Source organism: Zalophus californianus, chromosome 3, assembly GCF_009762305.2.
Source record: "Zalophus californianus isolate mZalCal1 chromosome 3, mZalCal1.pri.v2, whole genome shotgun sequence".
NCBI lineage: Eukaryota > Metazoa > Chordata > Mammalia > Carnivora > Otariidae > Zalophus > Zalophus californianus.
The window spans coordinates 62,088,611-62,115,157 of NC_045597.1; the positions used below are offsets into that span (position 1 = coordinate 62,088,611).

General features: G+C 39.7%; 1 protein-coding gene and 1 pseudogene across 2 annotated transcripts in view; one reads left to right on the forward strand and one right to left on the reverse strand.

The window, feature by feature from the left end:
• Window positions 1–8,758: 8,758 nt before the first annotated feature.
• Window positions 8,759–26,547, forward strand: part of MRPS31 (mitochondrial ribosomal protein S31) — a 30,188-nt gene continuing 12,399 nt past the window's right edge. The window contains exons 1-5 of one of the 2 annotated variants that reach the window (XM_027591169.2): window positions 8,759–8,961; window positions 12,777–13,061; window positions 22,131–22,289; window positions 23,062–23,199; window positions 26,258–26,337. In XM_027591169.2, coding sequence (XP_027446970.2) covers window positions 8,837–8,961; window positions 12,777–13,061; window positions 22,131–22,289; window positions 23,062–23,199; window positions 26,258–26,337 — 787 coding nt within the window. In that variant the 5' untranslated portion in view covers window positions 8,759–8,836. The remainder of the gene's footprint in view (window positions 8,962–12,776; window positions 13,062–22,130; window positions 22,290–23,061; window positions 23,200–26,257; window positions 26,338–26,547) is intronic. The other variant, XM_027591170.2, reaches the window with a different exon arrangement.
• LOC113920817 lies at window positions 11,630–12,753 on the reverse strand (annotated as a pseudogene).

Here is a 26,547-nt window from a genome sequence, read left to right on the forward strand (position 1 = left end):
CCCATCCTATTTCAGAGAACCAAGAATGCCTGTCTATACCTCAGGATATGACCCTTCCTAAACTCTCAGGCTGGCCTTGTCCGAAGATGTGCTATAATTCAGAATATTTGAAAAACTCCTCTCAACATCCAATACTAAATGTATCTGCTGCTTTAAATACAACTGAATGTGACATCAATAATATTTTTACTTTTAGATTTCTGCCTTTGAATCATAGATTCCAGAGATCTGCAGCACCATGAGTTGGCTAGAAACAATGTTCTCCTTAATTTTTAAAATTCTTTCATTTTCTTCAGCAGCTGCATGTAGAAATATATTAAAATTTTTAACAACAGGGGTGCCTGGGTGGCTCAGTCAACTAAGCTCTGACTCATGATTTTGGCTCAGGTTATGATCTCAGGGTCCCAGGGTTGAGTCCTGTGTAGGGCTCCACACTCAGTGGGGTGTCTGCCTCTCTCCCTCTCCCTCTGCCCCTCTGTGTGCGCTCTCTCTCTCTCTCTCAAATAAATAAATAAATCTTTAAAAAAAATTCTTAACAATAACAATACACTCTTCCAGACTATCTAGTAAGAGTTGACTGACGAAAGATCACTGTTAGGTCCAGGAGTGGTAACTGCTGAAAAAATTGGCTTTGGTGTTCTCTAGGAGTGCTACATTTGAAATCAGAAGACATCCTTATAAAGGACAGTGCTTCCTAGCCTTCTAGATAGTTTAACATCCTCAACCAAAATGGTTTTCTGCCGAAGCTTCAAACTTGGCAAATACATCTATGTGCCAGGAGGATGGGTACACCCCAAGTCAATGGGACAGAAGCTCCTGTGCCTACAACCCTTCTAGACCTTGCCCGATGTACCTCTTAATCTAGCTGTTCATTTTTTTCTTTTTTAAAATTTAAATTCAATTAATTAACATATAATGTATTATTTGTTTCAGGGGGACAGGTCTGTGATTCATCAGTCTTATATAACACCCAGTGCTCATTATATCACATACCCTCCCCAATGCCCCCCACCCAGCCACCCCATCCCTTCCCCCCCTCCCCTCCAGCAACCCTCGGTTTGTTTCCTGTGATTAAGAGTCTCTTATGGTTTGTCTCCCTCTCTGGTTTCGTCTTGTTTCAATTTTTCCTCTCTTCCCCTATGATCCTCTGCCTTGTTTCTTAAATTCTACCTATCAGTAAGATCATATAATACTTGTCTTTCTCTGATTGACTTATTTCGCTTATCTAGCTGTTCGTTTTTGACACCACTAGTAATGGGACAGATGAACACTAATGCTTTTTGGATATGGGGCACAGTGAAGAATATAACTTCACTTCTGTGGTTCTCCTGGTAAAAAAACGAATAACTTCAGTCTAATCACTAGGAAACAGGAAAAAATAGTGAGGTTGTGCTACAAAATAACTGGCCTGAACTCTTCAAAAACCTCAAGGTCAAACACCTGAAACTAAATGTAACATTGTGCGTCAACTATACTTCAACTTAAAAAAAAAAACAACCCAAGGTCATGAAGGACAAAGATGGACTGAGGACCTCAACTGAGCTAAAGCAGATGAAGAGGCATGGAATTAAAAGCAACCTGTGATCTCTGACCTGGACGAGGAAGTTTCTTTAGCTTTTGCTATAAAGGACATCACTGTGACAGTTGGTGGAATTTGAATAAGGTCCATAGATTGAATTATAGTATTGTATCGATGTTAATTTCCTAATTTTATAATTGCACTGTACTTATATAAGAGAATGTCCCTTTTTAAGGAAATATACCCCACATTATTTAGAGGTAAAGGGAATTATCTCTGCAACTTATTTTCAAGTGTTTTGTGACAAAATAACAGGTAAGATAATGAAAATGATAAAAACAAATGTGATAAAATGTTAACATTTGGGTAATCTGGGAAATATTTGTACTACTTTTGCAACTTTCTGTATGTCTACAATTATTTAAACACTACAAAAACAAAATTGTCTTCTGTACAGCTTCTGTGATTTTTAAATTTTCAAAGCATATTACCACTCACCTTTCAATTTTTACTCTAAGAGTAGCGAACACTTCTATAGTGCTTACTATGTGCTAGGCACTATTCTAAGCACTTATACACACCTTAACCCACTTAATCCTCATAGCCACCTTCAAGATAGGTGCCATTATTATTCCCTTTCCACACATAAGGCATCTGAGACCTAAAGAGGGTAAGAAAACTTGCCCAAGGTTTCTTGGGCAGAGCCTGGTCCTTCACTCAGCCTATCCTAGAACAACCACATTCTGCTCTATTATACCTGCTATAGAGTTGTTGTTGTTTAAGATTTTATTTTTAAGTAATCTCGACACCCAATGTGGGACTTGAACTTACAGCCCCAAGATCAGGAGTTGTGTGCTCTACCAACTGAGCCAGCCAGGTGCCCCCTGAGCTATAGAGTTTTAGTGTGATTGTTTTATTCTTTATTTCTTTGCTTTCAATTTCTTGGAAAAATTATAAATAGTTTAAAAACCATATGTTAGAGTTTATTTTTCTTTAATTACGTGAATTTTGTGGGTGGTCTATGTCACATGGCAAACTTCCAATAGTTTTGTCTGCTTATAGTACTGGGCCCTGTCTCAGTGTTTCTCCAGGTATTAAGGCAGTAAGGAGACCCATGTAGTTGACTCTCTAACATGTAGCAGCTTATCTTTCTTTTTTTGTTGACTTCGACATCTGCTTGCCATTGTGAACCAATGCTAAACAATGTCATCAATATAAATATTTGAGACCTGGGGCGCCTGGGTGACTCAGTGGTTAAGCGCCCAACTCTTGATTTCCGCTCAGGTCACGATCTCAGGGTCCTGGGATCAAGCCCCGTGTCTGGCTCTCCGTTCAGTGAGGAGTCTGCTCCCTCTCCCTCTGCCCCTCCCCCTGCTCTCTAAATAAATAATAAATAAATAAATAAAAATAAATACTTGAGACCTGAATATTTTCTTCACAATCCTTTGAACATTCATGACTTGTCTATGTATTGTTTTAGGTTTCCTTGGCATCATCTCTAACATTATTGCATCATGGCAAATTAATTGCTACTTTTTTTTTAAAGATTTTATTTATTTATTTGACAGAGAGAGACACAGCGAGAGAGGGAACACAAGCAGGGGGAGTGGGAGAGGGAGAGGCAGGCTTCCCCCCGAATAGGGAGCCCAATGCGGGGCTCGACCCCAGGACCCTGGGATCATGACCTGAGCTGAAGGCAGACACCTAACAACTGAGCCACCCAGGAGCCCCTAATTACTACTTTTTTAAAAAAGATTTTATTTATTTATTTGAGAGAGAGAGAGAAAGAGGGAGAGAGCACAAACAGGGGGGAGGGTCAGAGGAAGAAGCGGGGCGGGGGGCCTGATGCGGGGCTCTATCCAAGGACGCTGAGATCATGACCTGAGCTGAAGGCACACTTAACCAACTGAGCCACCCAGGCACCCCTAAATTTATTACTACTTTATTCAAAAGGGTTATCTCATATTTTACAAAATCAAAATCAGTTTGAAGAAGCCCTTTCTTTTAAATAGTACAATAAATGGGCGCCTGGGTGGCTCAGTTGGTTAAGCGACTGCCTTCGGCTCAGGTCATGGTCCTGGAGTCCTGGGATCGAGTCCCACATCGGGCTCCCTGCACAGCAGGGAGTCTGCTTCTCCCTCTGACTCTCTTCCCTCTCGTGCTCTCTATCTCTCATTCTCTCTCTCTCTCAAGTAAATAAATAAAAAATCTTAAAAATAAAATAGTACAATAAATACCTATAATCTTCATCTGAGATACAGTCTCATTAAAATCTCTCTAGTGGATAGCTCCCTAAATCTTTCTTTCCTTTTTCTTAATTTGTCTTACCACACTAATCTCAGAAGCATGGTTTTGCCGACACCAGCACTTGGATGTTGTCAAGTGAACTTCGACATTCAGGCTGGAATGATGCCAATGAAACACAAACATGCCATTGAGCAGGCATGAGAACCAGTGAAAAGCCCTGGTTAGGAGTCAGCAGGCTGTGGGCTGGCACTTACTAGTCATGTGACTTCGGGTGACTCAGCGAACTTCTCTGAGGCTCATTTTTCTTATTAGTACAATGGGAATAAAAATCCTTGCCCTGGGGCGCCTGGGTGGCTCAGTTGGTTAAGCGTCTGCCTTCGGCTCAGGTCATGATCCCAGGGTCCTTGGATAGAGTCCCGCATCAGGCTCCCTGCTCAGCAGGGAGTTTGCTTCTCCCTCTACCTCTGTGTGCTCTCTCTCTCTCTCTCAAATAAATAAATAAAATCTTTAAGAAATAAAAAATAAAAATAAAAATCCTTGCCCTGCCTACCTCAATTGTTATCACAGTGATCAAATTAAAGTTTGTGACAGTTCTTTGTAATATTTTATATAAACTGAAATATGAAGTTCTTGAACTATCATCAAATGGTTGGAAATTAAAAAAAAAAAGACAAAACAGGACAACAGAGTGGCTGATACAGTGAATGGACTTAATTAAGTTTGCTAGGAGGTGGTAGCAAGTCTCCAAAGGTCATCCCAATGAGCCACTCCTCCTAGTATTCCAGGGGAGGTATAGTTCCCTTCCTTAGAGCTGGGCTGGCCTTGCAACTCATTTTTTAACAGTGGAATGCCATGGAAATGATACTCTGTGATTTCCAGTGCTAGGTCCTAAAAACCTGTGCAGCGTTAGCCTGGACCTTATGGAACACTCACTATAAGTCTATAAGGTAAGCTGGTATCTATGTGAAAAATTCAAATACTCTAAGATGCCACACTGTAAGGAAGCCCAAGCTAGCCAGATAGAGAGGTGCAGGGGAGGAAAAAGATCTCTTTTCCTTCTACCCATCTTAGGTTCAATGGCTAGGACCCTGTAAATTAGACAGAACAAAAGACAGGTTAACAAGAGAAAAACAAATAGAAGTTTATTAACGCATATACCACACAGACACATGAGAGCTTTCAGAGATGAGTAATTCAAAGGGGTGGTTAGAATTTGGGCTTATATAGCATCTGAACAAAACAGTGGTAAATTTTCAGGGAAGTGACAAGACCAAGGCAAGGATTTTCAGCTTCTAGGACAGCAAATTGTAAAAAGGCAAATATATGGAGGAACTGATGTAAACTAAGGGCTAGTTAGTAAAGTTGGTTATGTCGATTCCTTTAGTGCCATCTCTGGGCTGACGAGGGTCTGGAGTTGTATCCAGTGCTTAACTTGTCTTTCCTGGTAGAGAGGGGAGGGAGACACCTTCACAAATTTATGTCCTGCTTTTAGGCAAATAGGGGGAGGGCAGAGAACTCGACTTGTATTTGCACCTTAAATTTTTTTTTAAGATTTTATTTATTTATTAGAGAGAGAGAACACAAGCAAGGGGAGCAGCAGGCAGAGGGAGAGGTAGAAGTAGGCTTCCTACTGAGCAGGGAGTCTGATGCGGGGCTCGATCCCAGGACCCTGGGATAATGACCTGAGCCGAAGGCAGGTGCCTAATGACTGAGCCACCCAGGCACCCCTTGTATTTGCATCTTAAATGTCCACGGCTCAAAATGATCTTTATTACCAAAGTGGTATATTTTAGGGTGGCATATTCTGCTACCCTTCAGAGGCCATGTGGAGAGAGAGCAAGCAAGAGAGAGAGAGAGAGAATATTACTCAGCCAGGCCCCGTTTTTTCCAGCCATCTGGGCTGTGCCGTTAGATATGTGAATGAGAAAAACGTCTGGGACATCCGATCCAGACCAGCTGCTATTGACTGCAGCCACATGACAGACCCTAAGTGGGAACCGCCCAGCTGTGCCCACTGAACCACAGAACTGTGAGAGAGAATAAAGTGTTTTAAGCCACTAAGTTTTGGGGTGGTGTGTTAGGCAGCAATTGATAACTGGAATATAGAATGATTTTGCTTTTTCTGTTCATAGAAGGATTGTCAAGTTCATTAGTGTAGAATTTCATGAGACATTTAGGACAAAGTCACTGATGTATATATCAGGACCTATTTCAGTTGATTTGCTGCCTCTTGCCAAAAGCACATTGTTCTAGAAAGTGCATTTCAAGGGAGTACTGAGAATAAAATGACTAGTAAGTCTATGCCAGAATAGAAGAAGGAAGGGAAAACATTTTCTACTTTCAGGCTACATTTTTGTTGCTTTTATAAATGATTGCTTTGGACAATTGCACAAGTTATGTTTTTTCAAAGGACAGGTTTTCCTTTTCTTTTTCTTCGGATGTATTGAAATCCTCCTGTGGTATAATTTGTGGCCATTTTTCTAATTGCAAATTTCTAGTTGCTTTAGTTATCTTTTTTGTTAAATTCAGCTTTGCTGAGATATCATTTATATACAGTAAAATTCACACATATTAGGTGTATAAGTCTATGAGTTTTGGCAAGTGTGAAAGGCCATGACCCCCCACCAGAATCAAGATACAGAGTATTTCAGTAAGTTCAAAAGTTCCCTCATGTTCTGTCGTACTCAATCACCTCCTTCCATCCCCACTTCCTGGTAACTTTTTATCTGATTTCTGTCCCTTTAGCTTTGTTTTCTTCACATTGTTATGGAAGCAGAATCATATAGTGTGGGGTCTCTTAGGTCTGGCTCTGTTCACTGAGCATAATGACTTTGATGTTCATCAGAAGTAATAGTCTGATTACTTTTAATACTGCACCAATTACAACATTTTTTTCTTTATGTGTATCCTAAGTGTATGCAGAGCTGTGAATAGCTAAATAGGCCATATTGTCATTGCAGTGTATCTCAAAGTTTTGTCTGAAGACCACCTGCACCAGAATCACTTGACGTGCTTGCTAGAATCTCAGATTCAGATCTTCCGAGCTACTCAGTAATGTGTATTAGTAAGTGCCCCCACATGACTTTTATGCATAAGTAAAATCATAAACCCTCAGGTATTCCAGGATGAACAAGAATATCAGAGTTAAATGCTTCTGAGTTTAAATTTAGCCCTGCCATTGATTAGCTGCAAGAAGTTGGGCAAATTACCTAAACTCTCTGCACCTATTTCTTCCTTTGTACTTGGAAATAATTAATTTATTCACCAAATATTTTTGAGCATCTATCATATGACAGGCATGGTTCTAGGAACTAGAATTGCAGCAGTGAATAAGAAAAAGTCCATTCCTTCATGGAACACACATTCTGTCAGAGTGAGATAACAAAAGCACATAAATATGAGATAAATTTCACTTAGTGATACTCTGTAGAAAATGAAACAAAGTTTTGACATAGAGGGTACCTTAGTTAAGATACGATCTAGACTACTTGTCACAAAGAAACTCAAAAATACCTTTAAACTAGAAGGAAGTGGTCCCGCCCCCGGCCCTTCTTCGTGACTGTCTGGAGGAGGTGGTTAGGGACAGAGGTAGGATGGCTGTCATCTTCATCTCTGAAATCCTTCATCTCTCCATTCCCTAGCTGCTTCAGCTCCTGTAATCTTGTCTGTATTCCAACTAGGAGGAAGAAGGAAAAGTTTGGGGGGAATCTGTGCCCATTTTTTTAGGGGCACATCACTTCTATTCACATTCTATTGATAAGATGCAGAGGTACCTGTCTGCAAGGGAGACTGGGAAATGTAGTTTCTGCCGTGGCCACCTGGCGATAAAACTCCAGAGGAAGAGGCAAATGGGAATTGGTAGACAACAGCAATCCCTGTCAGAGAGTATGACTGGATGGTGCAGGAGGCTATTTTACCTAGGGTAATTAGAGAAGGCCTCTTTTGGAAATAGGTATTTGAGAGTCGGGGGCGCCTGGGTGGCTCAGTCGCTTGAGCCTTGTACTCTTGGTTTCGACTGAGGTCCTGATCTCATGGGTCGGGATGGAGTCCCGTCTTTGGCTGTGCACTCAGCAGGAGTCGGCTTAGCTATTCTCTCCCTCTGCCCCTTTCCCTGCTCGTATTCTCTGTCTGTCTTTCTAAAATAAATAAATAAATCTTTAAAAAATTTATTTAAAAATTAAAAAACAAAAGAGAGAGAGTTGAACTAGGCTAAATTTCAGTCCCTACTAATTCATTAAGGTCATTTTCCTCAACATGTTTATGACTCATACGCTTTTCTGTATTTCCGTTTACAAAAAAATTCCCCACCAATCTCGATTGTCTTTTGAAATGGTAGGGGAAAAGTTGATGTCAGCATTCAACTGCCAGCGTGCAATTCTAAGCTAGAGGGTCCCATGTGACCTATCAGCTGGCATTCTCCCCGGGGTTTATGCTCCTGCACTTCCAGGTTTGACCACCCCTCATCCACTGCTCACGGCCTTCGTGGAGGGCAGGAAGAAGCCACGCCTTTCTCGTGCTGATTTTTATCTCTAAAACCATCTTTGAAAAAAAAAATGAAACATATATGTCTCATGTTTTGACTCTACATCAAGAACAGAGACTGAAAAGAAATACTAATTTATCGGGCAGCGTGTCCTATGGTAATTTTTCTTTTTTAACGCCGTGGCCACGGATCGTTCTGAGAATGTGATGAACGCTGTGCTTCCTCACCCCAAACACCAACCAGTAGGGTCAGTTCTCCGCCTCATTTTACTGGCCTCCCCAAAGTAGTATTTGCACAGCAGATCACTCCCTCCACTCTCTCCCTCTCCCGTCTGGGTCGTGCCTCAACCAGCACATCTTAGCTGAACTCGGGGATCCACTCCACTTAGGCCACTAGACTCGCCTGGAGGCAGCCGACTGGGCCGGGCCGAGGGCGAGCCCGGAACTCAGTTTCCAGCCCCTGTTGCTCACCGGAACGTTGAAGGGAAGGAACGCGCCAGGCCGGGGAACGGAAGAGAGAGCGAGGGACGTGTTTGGCAGAGGGACGCGGTGTTCCGCTGTGCTCTCGGTTTAGTTTGTGTCTTGGCGATGTTTCCAAGGGTCTCCGCGATCCTAGCTCTTCGCCCCCTCTCCCGCTTTCCCTCATGCTCTGGAGGCTCAGAGGCCCCGGCGGCTGCGATTGTGCTACTCGGTGCTCCGCACGGAACGGTCAGGTACCGCATTTTGGCGCTGTTGGTCCTGCAGGTCTTCAGGCAACCCCCGGCCTCCCTCCGGTGCATTCAGTGATCATTCTCCGGCTTCCTGGGGTCGATGTTCTGGCCCGCGGGATCTTAGAGGCCGTTGCTTTAAATCTGAGGAAAGGGAACTCCCAGAAAGGTAAAATGACTTGCCCAAGGTCATAACGTGAGTGAGAAACAAGAGCTACGGTTACAGGGTTGGCTGCTGTCCCGAGCGCTCTGCTACACACCGCGCCCCCTACCTCTTGCCGCTCCTCCCCTCGTTCTGTCCAGGCTCCAGTAGCAAAGTGGTCTTACTTTATTTTTTACTTCCCCAGCCTATAACGGCCTCATTCCTGCCTCCATTTATTCTTTGGTTCATTATTGAAAGTATTTACAGTGTACCAATACTGGTGTTAAGCCCCGAATAACAACAATCCTGCCATCCCCGAGCTTATAGTTTGCCAAGCATGCAATTCAAGTTTAGTGGAGTAAAGCTGAGATGGTGTAGGTAGAACAGAATGCTTTATTAATTCCAGTAATGGCTGGGTGAGCAAGTCGGGACAGCTGACTATTGCAGGAGAGGTTCAGAGTGTCCTTTCTGGAAAAGAAATCTGATAAAATCTAAAGGGGGACCCAGGGTTGGAACTAGCCAGGCAAGAAAAGTAGTTATGTATACTTCATGTTGGTATTTATTCTCTGAGAACCCTCATCATTATGGAATCTTAATTCTACTGCAGATAGCCCATGCAGAACGATTTGGGGCCAGTATGGTTAAGTGTAGCTCTAAGCAGGTTAGTAGCAATGGGGATGGGAGGAAGTAGCTGGATGGAGAAGAAAATTTGCACAGGTAGAGTTGATATCGTGTGATATATGAAATAAGGATAAGGTAGAGAAAGGATTTCAGCATGCTACCCTAGAGGACCAGTGTATCATTAGTGTTAATAGAAGATTGAGAAGCAGCTTTGAGAAAGCTTTTAAAATATGTCATAGTTTTTAGAATTCAAAATATCTATTATGGTAAAAAGCCCCTTCAATACAGAAGGGTGAAAAATGGATAGTATGAGAAGGGAGCCCTTTTTTTTTTTTTTTTTTGAGAGGGGAGCTCTTGAATGTGGTTTTGGATGTGTTGTATTTGAAGTGCTGATGAGATGCTCTCAGTAGAAACAAGCCCAGGTGGGAAGTTATGACCGAAGTTTTATTATTTTAGTGTTACGGAGTTACTGCCTATACATGATTTTCCTGTACTAAATATAGATTACTTTCTGTGGCCCCATAGCAGTCTTGGAAGGAAACATTGAAGGATGGGAGGTTATATGTGAGATTCATTCTCCTGATTGCCACCTTTTGTTATACCTTTAATATTAATTTAACTTTCACATGCAAAATAATAGAGTATTTTCCTAAATTGAATTGTACCATAAATTGAATGATATGATGAAGGTCCTGTGTACTGATTATAAAGATATTAGTTACGCAGCTGGTTTTGCATTCTAATTGTTAAGTGCCTGATTTGATAGCCTCTGACATTTTTATAAGCAGATCAAATGGTTTGTTTCAGAATGCTTTTTTTGATAGGTTTTTTTTTAAGATTATTTATTTATTTATTTATTTATTTATTTATTTATTAGAGCGAGCGCAGAAGCAGGGGGAGCAGCAGAGGGAGAAGCAGGCTTCCTGCTGAGCAGGGAACCCGATGTGGGACTTGATCCCAAGACCTTGGGATCATGACCTGAGCTGAAGGCAGATGCTTAACGGACTGAGCCACCCAGGCACCCCCAGAATTCTTGGAAATAGCCATTTTGTCTTTCATTAAAGGGTCCCTAATCTGGTACTGCTATTGGCTAGCTTTGAGAACTTGATACCATACGAGCCCAGGGTCTGACGTGGGGTCTTGAGATGAGTTGTATCAGAATCACCTGGCATCTTGGTCAAATGCAGGTCCTTGGGCCTCATTCCAAACTTAGCAACTAAGAATCTCAGGAATATGTTTTAAATAAGCTCCCTACATAATTCATATGATCCCTAAAGGTTAAGACCCACTGATTTAACCTCTTTGGACATCAGCTTCTTCTTCTGTTAAAACAGAAGTAGTAAAACCTGTCCTATAAGTTTGTAAGGATTAAATGACATATGTAACATAGCTCCTCAAATGGGGTCCTCTGATGGGTAGTATCAGCATTACTTGGAAACTTATTAGAAATGCAAACACTTTGAGTCCCTCCTCAAAGCTACTGAATCAGAATTCCTTGGTGGGAACACAGAACCTATTGTTTTAAAGTCCCCTAGGTAATTCTTATGCATATTGAAGTTTGAGGAACTTGTTCTAGCCTGTTAGCTTCAGAAAGATAGGGACCATGAAATTCACATTTACTATTGTATCGTCAATGCACAGTACACTGTCCAGCACAGAGTAGATATTCATTGTATTTAATGAATGACTTTTTATACATTTTACTTTCCTAATCTAACACACATTCATTAGCTTTTTAATTCTTTTTTTAATGTTTTTTCTTTTTTTAAGATTTTTTATTTATTTATTTGGGTTAGAGAGCGTGCACAAGCAGGGGGGAGGGGCAGAGGGAGAGGGAGAAGGAGAAGCAGGCTCTCCACTGAGCAGGGAGCCCGATGTGGAGGATGCAGGCTCGATCCCAGGACACTGGGATCATGACCTGAGCCGAAGGCAGATGTTTAACTGAGCCACCCAGGCACCCCATGCAACCTGTTTTTTTTTTTTTTAATGTTAGTTCATGTCTTTTATCAACCCATATAGAGTTACTTGTTTTCCACTTTGTTGAAGCAATAGGTCAGACAACATTTGTCACAATAATGTCTGTCAAAGTGGCTAGCCATAAAAACTCCAGCACCGCATTCATCTGAAGGTCACTTCTAATGAAGGTGACTGATTTTGCCATTCTCATCCACTTTATAGTATTTCAGGACAGCTAACTTAACCTTTCTCTTATACTTATTCTTCTTGGGAGTGGTGTAATACTTGGGAGTGGTGTAAGACTTCTTCCTTTTCTTAGCACCACCAGGAAGTCTCAACCAAAGAAGAAAAGTGGACTCCTTTTGAATGTTGTGTCGGACAAAGTAGGTCCATCTTGCAGTTGCTTGCCAGTGAAGATCAGTCTCTGCTGATCAGGAGGAATTCCTTCCTTATCCTGGATCTTGGCCTTCACAGTTTGTTATATCCGAGGGTTCATCCTGGAGAGTGGTTTTTCCCCATAAGGTTTTTCATGAAAATCTGCATTTTGGTGACGTTTCCACCGCAGATGGTGGATCAGAAAGTTGTCTCCTTTTTAAAATGTTATGGAACGCATAAAAAATGATCTTTGTATCAAACCTTGAGGTAAATGGAGGGAGACAACAGATAGGAGCACCAGCAGCGCCGCACTTCACCCAGCTACCCCAGGGACCAGGTGATCAGTCAGTCTCAGCACACCTGTAACCCATTTGTGACTCATCAGTGTGTCTTAGGCCTTAGTGAGCCCTGAGCTACATGACCTTGGGTAAATCACTTCACTTCTCTGGTTTCTAGTTTCCTTATCTGCAGAATGGGGATAATACTTGTGGAGTTGTTGTGGGTATGAGGAAATGTAGTAAATATGTTGCACCAGACGAAGCACATAGTATATATTCAATAAATATTACATTGCTGTTGTTATGGTCACTGACAATAATAATAAAAAGCAAAAGGGAAGGGTTTGAATTAGAAAATTTTAAAAATACACAGAAGCAGTGTTTTGAATCCTTGTTTTATTATTTTGCATTGTATTTTTCTTTTTTTTTCCTTTAATGCTTCTTTCCAGGACAAAAAATAATGCCCAAAGATATTTTGGCACTAACAATGTGATCTATAGCAAGAAAGATGAGCAGTCTGCTCCAACACCTGAGATTTCCAAAGAAACAGAGAGCCAAGAGAGTGTAAAGGAGAATAGAAAAAAAGACTTGTTAGGTATTATTAAGGGCATGAAAATTGAATTAAGCTCAGTAAATGTGCAAACAGCAAGGCCATCCAGCAGAAGACAACTTAAGAGTGTGGAAGCTACAATTGGCAGGCTTCAAAAGGCTCCGGAGGATGTCCCAAAGAAGAGGTAAATTGAATTGAATTTCAATTACATTGAAAGTAATTTTTGAAACTCCTCTTTCTTTTAGGGAAAAAAAAAAATTGAAATCAGAGGACCTGGGAGATGCTACATGTAGACTATCAGTCTATAAACACAGAGACTCTTAACACTTACATGAGAGATACTGTTACCCTTCTATATTTAAATAGGAAGGAGAGAGGCACCTGGCTGGCTCAATGGGTAGAGCATGTGACTCTTGATGTTGGGGTTGTGAGTTCAAGCCCCATGTTGGGTTTAGAGGTTACTTAAAAATAAAATCTTTAAGGGGAGCCTGGGTGTCTCAGTTGGTTAAGCATCTGACTTTTGATTTCAGCTCAGGTCTTGATCTCAGGATCGTGACTTCAAGCCCCGTGATGGGCTCCATGCTGGGCGGGGGGCCTACTTAGAAATTTTTAAAAAGGGGGAAAAAATCTTTTAAATAAATAAATAAGAAGGGGACATCCGCATACAATCTAGAGAGGAAAAGAGTCATGATCTAATTGAGAATTCCACATGTTTTCTTACATATTCATCTGTTATTAACTGCCATTTAATTGCCTCTTTAAACTGTTAATTACCAAATCGTTTATATCCTGATTTGGAGGTAGCCTCATGTCTCTGAAGGAAGGACTGGTTTTTGAAATTTCCGTTTTAAAAGTTCCACTTAGGATAGAATTTAAGCATATTGATTACAGCTGTTTTATGACTTCCTTTGACCAGTAATTATCAGTGTTCTCAGCTTATGTGGTTTCTTCAAAATATTGTAATTACTTGTGCTTGTGAAAAGAGTATTATATTTCACTGATTCTAAATGCAATCAATAATATTTTAGCATTGTCTTGTAGTTTAAATGGCAGTGTTTCGTTTTAATGATACTTAAATAATGGTGAGTCTTACACAGATGATGTCATTGATTCAAATAATAAGGTATGTGGCTTAAACATCCCCATCTCTGACTTCTCTTAGCAGAATCAGCAGCTAATGTAGATTTCTATTTTTAGAATGACAATATTTTTATGAAACTTCTTGGTTTCTATATTGTATCAAAACTACCCCTGGAAAGCATAATTGGGTGGTAGAGAATAAGCTAATTCAGTGCATGCCCATCATAGGTACTTCCTTCTTCTCTATTTATTTATTTATTTATTTTTAAGAATCTCTACACCCAATGTGGATCTCAAACCCACAACCCTGAGATCAAGAGTCACATGCTCTACTGACTGAACCAGCCAGGTGCCCCATCTTCCTCCTCCTTTATAGAAACAAAATAAAACAAAAATATAAAAGTATATAGAATTAGATGATACAGACACACACACACATATACATATATGTATATATTTGTCAAGAGTTTTTTTTTAAGCTTCCAGACCTGTTTGTGACCAACTGTGGTTTTTATTATAATTATATAATTTAATTATCTATTATAGAAATGGTTAAAATGAATTGAATGCTTTGCAAAGACTCAGAAAAGGAAACTTTTAAAATTCTTTTCCAATTAGGTATGAATGAGACAAGCAGAAAAATGTAAGAAAATTCTGCACTCAGAATGCTTTGTAAACATTTTTAAATTCTTGATCTGAGTTTCCACTTTAAAGAAACCAAAATTGGAACTCTTGGAGGATGTACTATGAGTGCAGTGTATATATAAAAGATACACGCTGGAATTTCTATTCAAAGAAGGGTTTTGGTCCTGCATCAAAAGATTGGTGAATGAGATACATTTGTTTTATTTATTTATTTATTTATTTTAAAGAAAGTTTTTTTTTTTTTGAAGATTTTATTTATTTCTTTGACAGAGAGAGAGACAGTGAGAGCGGGGGGAGTGGGAGAGGGAGAAGCAGGCTTCCCGCCGAGCGGGGAGCCCGATGTGGGTCTCTATCCCAGGACCTGGGACCATGACCTGAGCTGAAGGCTCAATGACTGACAAGAGATACATTTGTTTTAAAAAATTTATGTTTTGGGGCGCCTGGGTGACTCAGATGGTTGAGTGTCTGCCTTCAGCTCAGGTCATGATCCCAGGGTCCTGGGATCGAGCCCCGCGTCGGGCTTCCTGCTCTGCAGGAGGCCTGCTTCTCCCTCTCCCACTCCCCCTGCTTGTGTTCCCTCTTTCGCTGTGTCTCTCTGTCAAAGAAAGAAATAAAATCTTAAAAAAAAAATTTTTATCTTTTAGGGACTCCTAGGTGGCACAGTTGGTTGAACATCGGACTCTTGGTTTGGGCTGGGGTCATGATCTAGGAGGTCGTGAGACTGAGCCCCGCGCTGGGCTCTATGCTCAGCATGGAGTCTTCTTGTTCCTCTCCCTCTGCTTTCTTCTCTGTGCTTTCTCTCTCTCTCTCTAAAATAAATAAATAAATCCCTGCCCAGCGGGAAACCTGCTTCTCTCTCTCCCACTCCCCCTGCTTGTGTTCCCTCTCTCACTGGCTCTCTCTCTGTCAAATAAATTAATAAAAATCTTTAAAAAACAAATCTTTTTTAAAAATATCTTTTAGGGGCACTTGGCTGGCTCAGTCAGTAGAGCATGCAACGCTTGATCTTGGGGTCATGAATTTGAACCCCACATTGGGCATAGAGTTTACTTAATTAAAACAAGTTTTTAAATGTATGTTTTAATGATTTTGTTCTCCACCCTCTTTTTTTAAGGGATCCTAGATGCACAGATTTGGGTTAATCATCTTTGATTCATGATGACTGTCATGGCTCCACGTATGACCTGATTTTAGTTTTTTATTTGTATAAATATTGAGCAGCCATTGATATAGTTAGGGTGGCTGCATAGCAATTATCCCAAAATTTAGCGGCATAAAACAACTATTTTTTATGCTCATGGGTTCTGTGGGTCAAGCAGTTTGAACAGAACACAGTGGAGAAGGCTAATCTCTGTTCAATGCTGTCCTCACTCGGAAGGTTTGCTCATTCATAGCTCTGACAGCTGAAGCTGCCTGTTAGCTAAGACCTTAGTACAGAACTGTGTGGCCTGGGCTTTCTCACTGAATGGTGTCTGGGTTCCAAAGGCAAGTGTCCCAAGAGAAGGTGAGCCAGAAGGAATTTATTGTTTTTATGATGTAGCCTGGGAATCATATTGGATAACATTGGATACTTTCCTTTTTCATACTGATTTTGGGGGGTCCTTTTATCATAGCAACTGACAGAGAACCATCTTCACAAAGACATGATGTCATCAAAAGAAATGGAGTAGTCTAACATTAAAACTGGGAACCACCTTGACTTAGTGGTTTACACAGTCACTGACAAATGGCTGTATTTCCCTGTGGTGGTCCAGGGTGCCTTAGGGCATTGTTTGGGAACCTAAGTCCTATTCTACTTTGAGCTCCCAGTGCAAGGCTGTTGGACCACACCCATAAGTTTCTTAGAATTCCTGTTGTCTGTTTATAGGCACTCTGAGGCACCATTTTAAATCTAAGATCTTGGGTTGCCTGACTGGCTCAGTTGCTAGAGCATGCAATTCTTTTTTTTTTTTTTAAGATTTTATTGTTTATTTGATGGTGAGAGAGCACAAGCAGGGGGAGCAGCAGAGGGAGAGGGAGAAGCAGGGCTCGATCCCAGGACCCTGGGATCATGATCTGAGTCAAAGGCAGATGCTTAACTGTCTGAGCCACCCAGGTGCCCCGAGCATGCAATTCTTGATCTTGGGGTTGTGAATTCAAGCACCAGGTTGGGTGTAGAGATTACTTAAAAATAAAATCTTTGAAAAAAAATAAATCTAAGGTTTTAACAAAGGGTTTTGTAGTGATGCCTTTTGCTTTATCATTAAACCATTTTTTCCTGACACTGCACTGAATTTGATCTCTGTTCAGAAGCCATTTCTTTTTCTTTAATTTTATTTAAATTCAATTAATTAACATATAATGTATTATTTGTTTCAGGGGTATAGGTCTATGATTCATAAGTGTTAATATAATACCCAGTGCTCATTACAACACATACCCTCCCCAATGCCCCCCACCCAGGCACCCCATCCCTCTACCCCCCTCCCCTCCGGCAGCCCTCAGTTTGTTTCCTATGATTAAGACTCTCTTATAGTTTGTCTTCTTCTCTGGTTTCGTCTTGTTTCATTTTTTCCTCTCTTCCCCTATGATCCTCTGCCTTGTTTTAAATTCCACATATCACTGATATCATATCAGAAGCCATTTTTAAATTTTAGCATCATTTGCTGCCTGGAGGGGCTGAGAAGGAGAAATGTTTTATTTTGACTCCAGCAAGTCTTGGTTCCTTTATATGGTACAGTTCTTTCTTATCTCCGTCTTACATTTTATCATCGGCAACTAAGAAGCCAGGAGGCACCTTCTACACTGGAAGTCTCCTTAGACTGGCTCACCCAATTCACTGGGTGTATTTCCTATTTTCCACATTACTACAAGCAACAGTGTTGCTAAACAGAAGTCCCCTTTCTCGCAGCTTCCAGTAACGATTTTCCTAAAGTTCTCCCTCATAGCGGCTTTGAGGGCCCTCAGGCTCTAAGTCTCTTTGAGGCCCTAGTCTCTCATGAATACTTGCCTCAAGGTCTTTCCCATTTCCACCCACTGCCTAATACCCAAACCTTTCCCGTACATTTTAGGTTTTTTGTTACAGTAGCACCCAACTTCCAGACACCAAAATCTGCCCCAGTTACGTGTTGCTGCGTTAACAAACCATCCCAAAGCTTGGGCAGAACATGGTAGAGGTAGCCGTGTCTGCCCCACTTAGCACTAGTGAGGGCCAGCGCAAGGCGAAGGTTTCCTCACCTACATTCCAACAGCTGCTGCTGGCTATTGGCTGAGACTATATTTGGGGCTCTTTGCCAGAACACTGAACCAAGGCCTCTCCATAACCTGCTAGCTGAGTTCCACAGACAGACATCTCAAGAAGAGCCAAACAAGGTCATCTTATATGACCTAGGCTCACAAGTCACAGTGTGTCATCTCTATCATTGTGTTCATCGAGGCAGTGAGAGTTTCCCCTGGTTTCAAGGGGAGGGAACATGGATTCCCTCTCTCGATGGGGATGTGGCAAGGTTTTGGAAGAGTTTGTGGGACCAGAAATATTGTTGTCTCTGTTTTCTAAAAATATAATCCGCCACACCCGTTAACCTGGTAACTATTGATGTCTGTTGTACTAAAGGGAACAGTACCATGATGAAATTGACCCCTGATTGATTGCATTTGGATTGGGAGAACTATCGGTACCTTATGGTTCACCATATATACTTAGGGCTTCCTTAAGTGCAGTTGCTCTTGTAACTGCATGTCCGTTGTGGGGACCCTGGGAACTCTGTGGCCTTGTTACACGAGATAACAAGTTCCTGTGGGGCACTAAGCGAAGCAGCTCCTGCACCTGCATGATATGGGTCTCCTGTCCTAACTTTTGGATGGCGTGTGAGGTGTCATCCATATGAGTGCTGCAAGGATTGCCACCAAGAGGGACACCTGAGGCTGCCCTGCCAACCTATTGTGGTTCTGTCCTTTATCTTTCTGAATAGACTGGGCCAAGCACGTTTGTGGTAGTCTCATGAGTCTGAATGTATTGTGGAACCTGACAAGACCCCTGGTGAGCATAGCAATAACCAAAATTTCTAGCTCCTACTTTAACTTAACTAAGCAACTACTTGCTCTGATCATCCAATAAGGTTTCAGTTACTTATTAATTAATGAATCTATGAGTTGAAATTTAGATTATTTCTAGTTTTTCATTAGTATAAAATAATGCTATGGTTAACTTCCTGCATTCAGCAACTTTAGATTGTCATTATATCTCAGGCAGTGTCCAATGAGATGGAGGTAGAACAGTAAACAAAAGTCTCAAAAAAAAGTCTCTACTCCTTACGTAATGGTGAGGGAGTCGGGGTGGGAGAGAGTATATATATTCACACCACATAGACACATTAATATGTCAGGTGATGAAAGATGAAGAAAAATAAGATAGGCTGGAGAGATGCTGTTTTTTTAAAAGAGATTGTGGAAGACTAATGATTGAACAAAGACCTGAAATAAAGGGGTGCCTGAGTGGCTTAGTCGGCTGGGCGTCTGGCTCTTGATTTCAGCTCAGGTCATGATCTTGGTGTGGTAAGATTGAGCCCTGCGTCAGGCTCTGCACTGAGCATGGAGCCTGCTTGAGATTTTTCTCGTTCCTTCTCCCTCTGCCTCTCCTTCCGGCCCCCATTTGCTTGCTCGCTCTCTCTCAAAAAAAAAAAAAAAAAGGCCTGAAATAAAGTTATATATAAAGCTACGCAGATATCTGAGAGATGATTTGCAAATTCAGGCCTAGGCCTTGAATTTGGAGTATGTAGTATCCCTCAAATTCCATGTATGTATCTTCTTATTTTCTTTAGACAAATAATTCCTGGAAGTGGAATTGCTAGGTAAAAGGATTTGCATATATTTTGGGCTTTAAGATGGAAATGAGAAATGCTCTGTCTTGATAAGCATGTGGGCTACATGGGCATGTCGATTTGCCAAAATCCTACAGCTAAAATGTGTATGCTTCAAAGTATGTAAATTTTACCTGGGAAAAACAAAGAACCATAAATCATCATCATGATCTAGTAGGAGATGGAAAGTAGGTGAAGATATAGACAACACAAGAATGGCAAACATGTTGATTACTGAAACTGTGTGACAGGTACAAAGGGGTTCATTACATGATTTTATGTTTTAAATTTTCCTTAAGAAAAAGCTTAAAGGGGCGCCTGGGTGGCTCAGTCGTTAAGCGTCTCTTTGGCTCAGGTCATGATCCCAGGGTCCTGGGATTGAGCCCCGCATCGGGCTCCCTGCTCTGCGGGAAGCCTGCTTCTCCCTCTCCCACTCCCCCTGCTTGTGTTCCCTCTCTCACTATGTCTCTCTCTGTCAAATAAATAAATAAAATATAAAAAAAAAAAAGAAAAAGCTTAAAAAAAAAGCTACTTCTCAGTAAATTAGGGTAAGTTAATGGGAAAATGTGCCAGACATAAAAAGAAATTGTCTACATTATTTACATATTAACTCACTAAGAATTGCTGTCTCAGTGAGTGGGATCCAAGTTAATGTTTTACTATATTAGACTTTCTACATAATGATCCGTTGTCTAATACGCAAATCAAAATTCCCAAATCCCCGATGTTGTTGGATAAAGATTTAAGGACTTTAAGATATGAGAGCTCTAAAATCAGACTGCCAAGGAAGAAAAACAGAATAAAAGAGGGAATATTATAGTTAGTTAAAAAGAAATGAGCTACTTTCAAAACTGTTACCTATGAATAAGGTCTGAACTTTATCCCAAATCACTTTCCTAAACTACTTGAGAGGTTTGTTTTCAAATTTTCATATATGTATTTGATCAGAGTATACAAAGAATATAAATGAGTATTCATTTTCTAGAACCATGCATTTTGTCACAATGGTGTTCTTTATATTCATAGCTTCTGGCTTTATAATCCGAAATGTTCTAGTTAATAAAATTGTCAGGAAGTTTCTATCATTGAAATAAGATAATCTTTACATACCAAGATCTTTCTGCATAGATTTTAAAAAGGTGATGAGAACTTGTTAAAATATCTTTTACAACAACCTATTCTATCCTATAACTTAGACTATTTCAGGAAAACATACTTTATACCATTCTGTACTTCCTAAATTTATTTAAAATGAACTGTATGACATACACAATTTCAGAAAAGAAATTCTAATAAGGGGAAGGACACTATTAAGGGGACATAGAAATTACCATAATTTTTGGCAATTTTTGGCAATTTGATGACATATCTCAATAGCCTAAGCATCACCGGGCTACCTCAGTTGGTTTAGCGCATGCCTTTTTTTTTTTTTTTTTTAAGATTTTATTTATTTATTTGACAGAGCGAGAGGGGGAGGGAACACAAGCAGGAGGAGTGGGAGAGGGAGAAGCAGGCTTTCCGTGGAGCAGGGAGCCTTATGTGGGGCTCGATCCCTGGACCCTGGGATCATGACCTGAGCCGAAGGCAGACACTTAACGACTGAGCCACCCAGGCACCCCAGCACCCCACTCCTGATTCTGGCTCAGGTCATGATCTAAGGGTTGTGAGGAGCCCCATGGCAAGCTCATTCTCTCTTCCCCTCTGCCCCTCCCCGACTCACACATGCATGCTCCAATCATGTAATGAACCCCTTTGTACCTGTCACACAGTTTCAGTAATCAACATGTTTGCCATTCTTGTGTTGTCTATATCTTCACCTACTTTCCATCTCCTACTAGATCATGATGATGATTTATGGTTCTTTGTTTTTCCCAGGTAAAATTTACATACTTTGAAGCATACACATTTTAGCTGTAGGATTTTGGCAAATCGACATGCCCATGTAGCCCACATGCTTATCAAGACAGAGCATTTCTCATTTCCATTTTCCCGTCAGTAGCGTTTTCCTGAGGCAACCACTATTAGGGGTTTTTTCACCCTAGGTTAATTTTGCCTGTTCTAGAAGTTGGTATAAATGGAATTATATAGAGCATACTCTTTTTTTTTTTCCAGCTTTTCATTGTTTCATTCATGTTATTGGCGTGAGCTGAGTACTTTCCATCATACAAATTTATCATGATATGTGAATACATTTAGCTACTTTAATATTTGCTTGCAGTGTATATAGTTTCTGAAATAAATTGGCATCTAATTAAAAAATCCAGTAAATTATAACCGCCACTCTTTTTTTTCTTCTCCTTACCCCTCTACTTTAGTATATTGTTCTGAGTTAGTATTATGCTTCAACAAGTATCCATTAACTTCAACTTTTAACATTTTAAAGTTTGTATAAAACCAGTACCTAAGGCATCTGGGTGGCTCAATGGGTTGTGTTGAGCATGCAACTCTTTATCTTGGCTCAGGTCTCAGGGTCGTGAGTTTGAGCCCCACTTTGGGCTCCATGTTGGGCATGGTGCCTACTTAAAAAAAATGCCTAATATTTAAAAATAATTGATTTTGTCAGAAATGGATTTTTTTTTGAATGACAAAAAAGTTTTCTCTGAAAAAGAATCATTTTACTTTCCATTAAACTAATGGCATAATAAGTAATGCCTTTTTTTTTCTTACTTGTTTTCCATTTTCTTTGTTAGAACCAAGTCCCTGAGTCCTGAGTTGGTAGCAGCTGCATCTGCTGTTGCAGATTTTCTCCCTTTTGATAAGCAGACAACCAAGTCAGAGCTGCTTAGGCAGCTCCAGCAGCATGAGGAAGTCTCAAATGCACAGAAAGATGGAGAAAGAGCTAAAATTAGGTTAGTGAATCAAATAGTTCTGTCGGTAATGCTGGTTTTTCAAAATAGGCTGTTTTCATGTGACTGGTTAGTAATGTACACAATGTATCAATTTATATATTAAATATTATAAGTGGAATATTAATAATTTTTTTTTAAGATTCACGTCTTAAGTAAGATTGCAGTTTTTAAAAGATCAATGGAATGGTTAAAATTGTCTTTTGCAAAGTTACATGATTTCTTGTCCCTGAAAAACAAACAGTAAATTCAGTAATGTTACTAAAAACAAGTAACAGAATAAGTTTCTCTGAGAAGATTAATTATTTCCTGTTAAATAATTTGCTGGTCTTATGTACAATATGATCATCTTCAGGTCTGTTTCCTTCACTTTTGCTCTTATGTTTTAGCTGACACCTTCTCACTCAGCCTCTCATCTCATCTCATCTCATTGCTTTATGCCAGGTTTGAGGTTGATATACAACCTCAAATGTTTGATACTTTTTCATAAGTGACAGTTTTTTTATAAGTGACACTTTTATGTTTTAAATGAGCATTTCTGAAGAACACCTTCAAAAGTTATGTTTCAAAAGGAAACATAAATCTTAGTGGTCTGTGGCATGTGAATGTTGAATGTTAACATGTGACATATCTTTCATTTAAACATAATGCTTTATGCTGTTTTAGTACATGGAGGTGAAATATGAATTAAACGATATGAATTTCATGGGTAAGAAAGTTTATTACTGTCCTGTAGCTAGAGTTTCTAATACACTTGACCTTTTTCTTATTTCAGTGTCAGTAACATAATATCAGATATGAAAGTTGCCAAATCTGCCACAGCTAGAGTTAGCACAAGACCAGTGCATCAGATTCAGTTTGATGAAGGAACTGACAATTACCTGGGACAAGAGACTGATGATCTTAAGAAAAGGTACTCAGGCTTTGCAGTTTGTTTGGTTTTGCTGGTTTTGTTTGTTTCTCTGTAGATTTACTTTATTCTGTGCATGTTATTGCTGATAGGTATTTGAGCATTATAGGTGCATTTATATCTGTCTTCTCTCCATGTACCATTTCCTATAGAGGAAAAAGTGTTCTGGGTTTAGCAGTCTTATGCTTTTCTATACCATTAATCAAATTGGGCCCTGCCTCCCATTTATCCATGATGAATGATGAATAGAGGTCTCCTGATTTAGGGTAAGTGGAGCTTATTGAATTCTGAACAAACGAACATTTTGTGAAAAGCATTATTTTTCATTCTGATATGTACATAACAATGTATATTTATATAATCTTTATATCTGTCTATATAATTATCATTATTCATACCTTAGAGAAATAATCCACCATCAAAAAAAGAAAGGAAGATCCATTATAATACCTTAAGGTGGTAGATTATTTGTGGCAATTTGAATTTGGTAATTTGCAGACTTAAAGATGTTAAGCCATGCCTTATGTAGTTATTTTATAACAAAAAGCTATCTGTATTTACAGAAAGTTTACAGAAAGTTTCTGTTTTCTCTCCTTCAAGCCCATGAAGTGATAGTTGGGGAGGGGGAACCAGATATTTAGTATGCTCTAACAAAAACTAACGATCTTCATAGAAGGGGGTATTTAGAGTTGGAGTATTTTTGATGTGTTATGTATTCTTTGGATTTTCTTTTAAGTAGAATCCCAGCAACTTGAGTTAGCTCCTTTCAGAAGTTAAACTACTAATTTGTACAGGAAAATTGTAAAAGATAGTCAACAGTTAACAAAGGAAGTTCAAGAAGTTACAGTGACTTAGGGAGATTCTTTGAATTACTAATTTAAAGTGATTTTGTACCTATGACATACTATTGAATAAAATAGAATGTGTACTTGGAGTTTTACTTAAGATTCCTCAAGAATATTTAATTTCAGGGGCGCCTGGCTTGGGTCAGTCAGTAGAACATGCAACTCGATCTGGGGGTTGTGAGTTCAAGCCCCGTGTTGGGCGTAGAGCTTACTTTAAAAAAAAGAATATTTAATTTTAGTCTTATTTGAATCAGTCTTCCTTGAAATGATTCCATGTGACTACAGCAGAATGCTATATCATAGTTTGATTCTTAATGATATTAGCTGTCCTTGAAAATTAGAAGGTGGCGGGGCACCTGGGTGGCTCATTTGGTTAAGTGTCTGACTTTTGATTTCGGCTCAGGTCATGATCTCAGGGTTGGGAGATGGAGCCTGCTTAGGATTCTCTCTCTCTCTCTCCCTCTGCTCCTTCTCCTGCAGCCACCGCCCCACCCCCGCACACGTGTCAAAAAAAATTGTTAGGGCAACCCTGTTGGGACCCCTCTCACTCTTGAGACCTTTTTCTCTATCTTCACTTAATAAACTTCTATTGCTTCACTCACAAAAAAACCAAAACAAAACAAACTCTTAGAAATTAGAAAGTGGCAAGGGAGAAGCTAAAAAAAGTAGGACAGTCGTTTCTGTGCATATAATGATTGTGTGAAAAAGCTGACTGAAGGACTCTAGAGTAAGGGGAAGCAGTGGTGAGATACCAAGTTGTTCACCCTGCTCTGTCATGGGACAGCCTGAGACAATCCAGGCCTAGACTGATCACCAGAGGTATACCCTGGGCTGATCCCATCAGTAAGAGACAGAGAGGAGTCATGGCTTGGGAGTCATTCTGGCCTGCCTCAGAATCTTGGCATTGTGCCACTGACTAATTCTGGGACTGGGGCAACTTTTATAGCCTCGTTGGTCTATTTCCTCATCTATAAAATGCTGAAATTGAAGCCTAACTTAAATGGCTTTCTTGAGAAATAGGAAAGGAATGTGCCAACTGTATATAGTAGATGCACAGCAAATGTCTGTTCCCTTCCCTTCCTCTTTAGTACCTTCTAAAATTCCATACTTTACCAAATCATTCCCTCTTTACTGTGAGTTACCTTAATCCATCATCCTGTTAACCTGATGCACAGTTAGGGACTGCAGATGGGGAGAAGGATGCAAAAGCACTGAGAATAGTTGGGGAGCATAAATACCTTTGTTTAAGAATACTTAGGGACCTGCTAAAGGAAAACTTAAGTGATTTGAGATTACTTTATCTAATTTTAATATGGTATTTGAATTTTTTCAGTTAATGTAATTTCATAGGAAAAAAGTAATTTGATTCAGAAAAGAATTTTTTTTAAAGATTTTATTTATTTATTTGAGAGAGAGAGAGAAACAGGCTCCTCACTGAGCAGGGAGCCCGATGTGGGGCTTGATCCCAGGACCCCAGGATCATAACCTGAGCCAAAGGCAGACCCTTAATCAGCTGAGGCGCCCAGACTCCCCAAGAATTCAAAATTATTTTAAAACTCACTCTCCAGTTTTGAACTGGTTTTTAATCTGCCAGTAAATTTATTCAAGTATGAATGTGAATTGATGCATAAAACAGTTGATTTAAATATACAAGGAAAAGTTACCTATTAACTATCTGACTAATTTCAATGGTTAATTTAAAATGTTATGTAAAGAAAGTTAATCATTATGTTAAAATTACAGAATGATTGCTTTTTAAGTGGGAATGTTTTGATTTATCTGTGCCATCTTTTATAATTATAATTTGTAATTAAACATGCAGTGTTTTCTGCCCTTGAACTAAGACAGCTGTTGACTTTAACAACTTTTAATTTAGCATATTTTAATAGCTTTCTAATGTTGAGGTTTCTAAAACCTTAATATGAAATGGATCACATAAAATTATGGCAAATTAAACTAATCTTTTCAATTAAATATTTTGGAAATTAAACTACTTAAACTGCTTTATTGTATCATGATGCAAAAATACAAGTGCATTTGTTCCAGTTTTAGTTATCAGTTCTAACAATGTGGCAATTTAGTTAAAATGTCTGGTGTGGGTCAGTGGAATTATTTTTAATTTCTACATTGAATATTTAATATAAAGTTGTTTTCTCAAATAATTTTTTGTTCACCATGTATAAAAATATTAAATTAAATTGTTTTTTCTTTTTCAGTCTTAGGAAAAATATGCTCAAAGGGAAAAGACTTAATATTTTTGACCTTAAGGCAGTTACTGAAGAGGCACCTGAAACAGGTTTGTTACAAACACTATTTCTGAGATGTAGAAACACTCCTTCTTTCAAAAAAGGTCCTTAATGTTTTGATTGCACAATGTCAGGTGTTTTAATAATCCATCCTGTCACTGACTTGGATCCTGCTTATGAGTGTAGTTGTTACCATTGCTAGTCTTGGTCAGATTCCTCCCTTGAAATGTTTCATTCTGGGAGACAGTGGGAGGTAAATA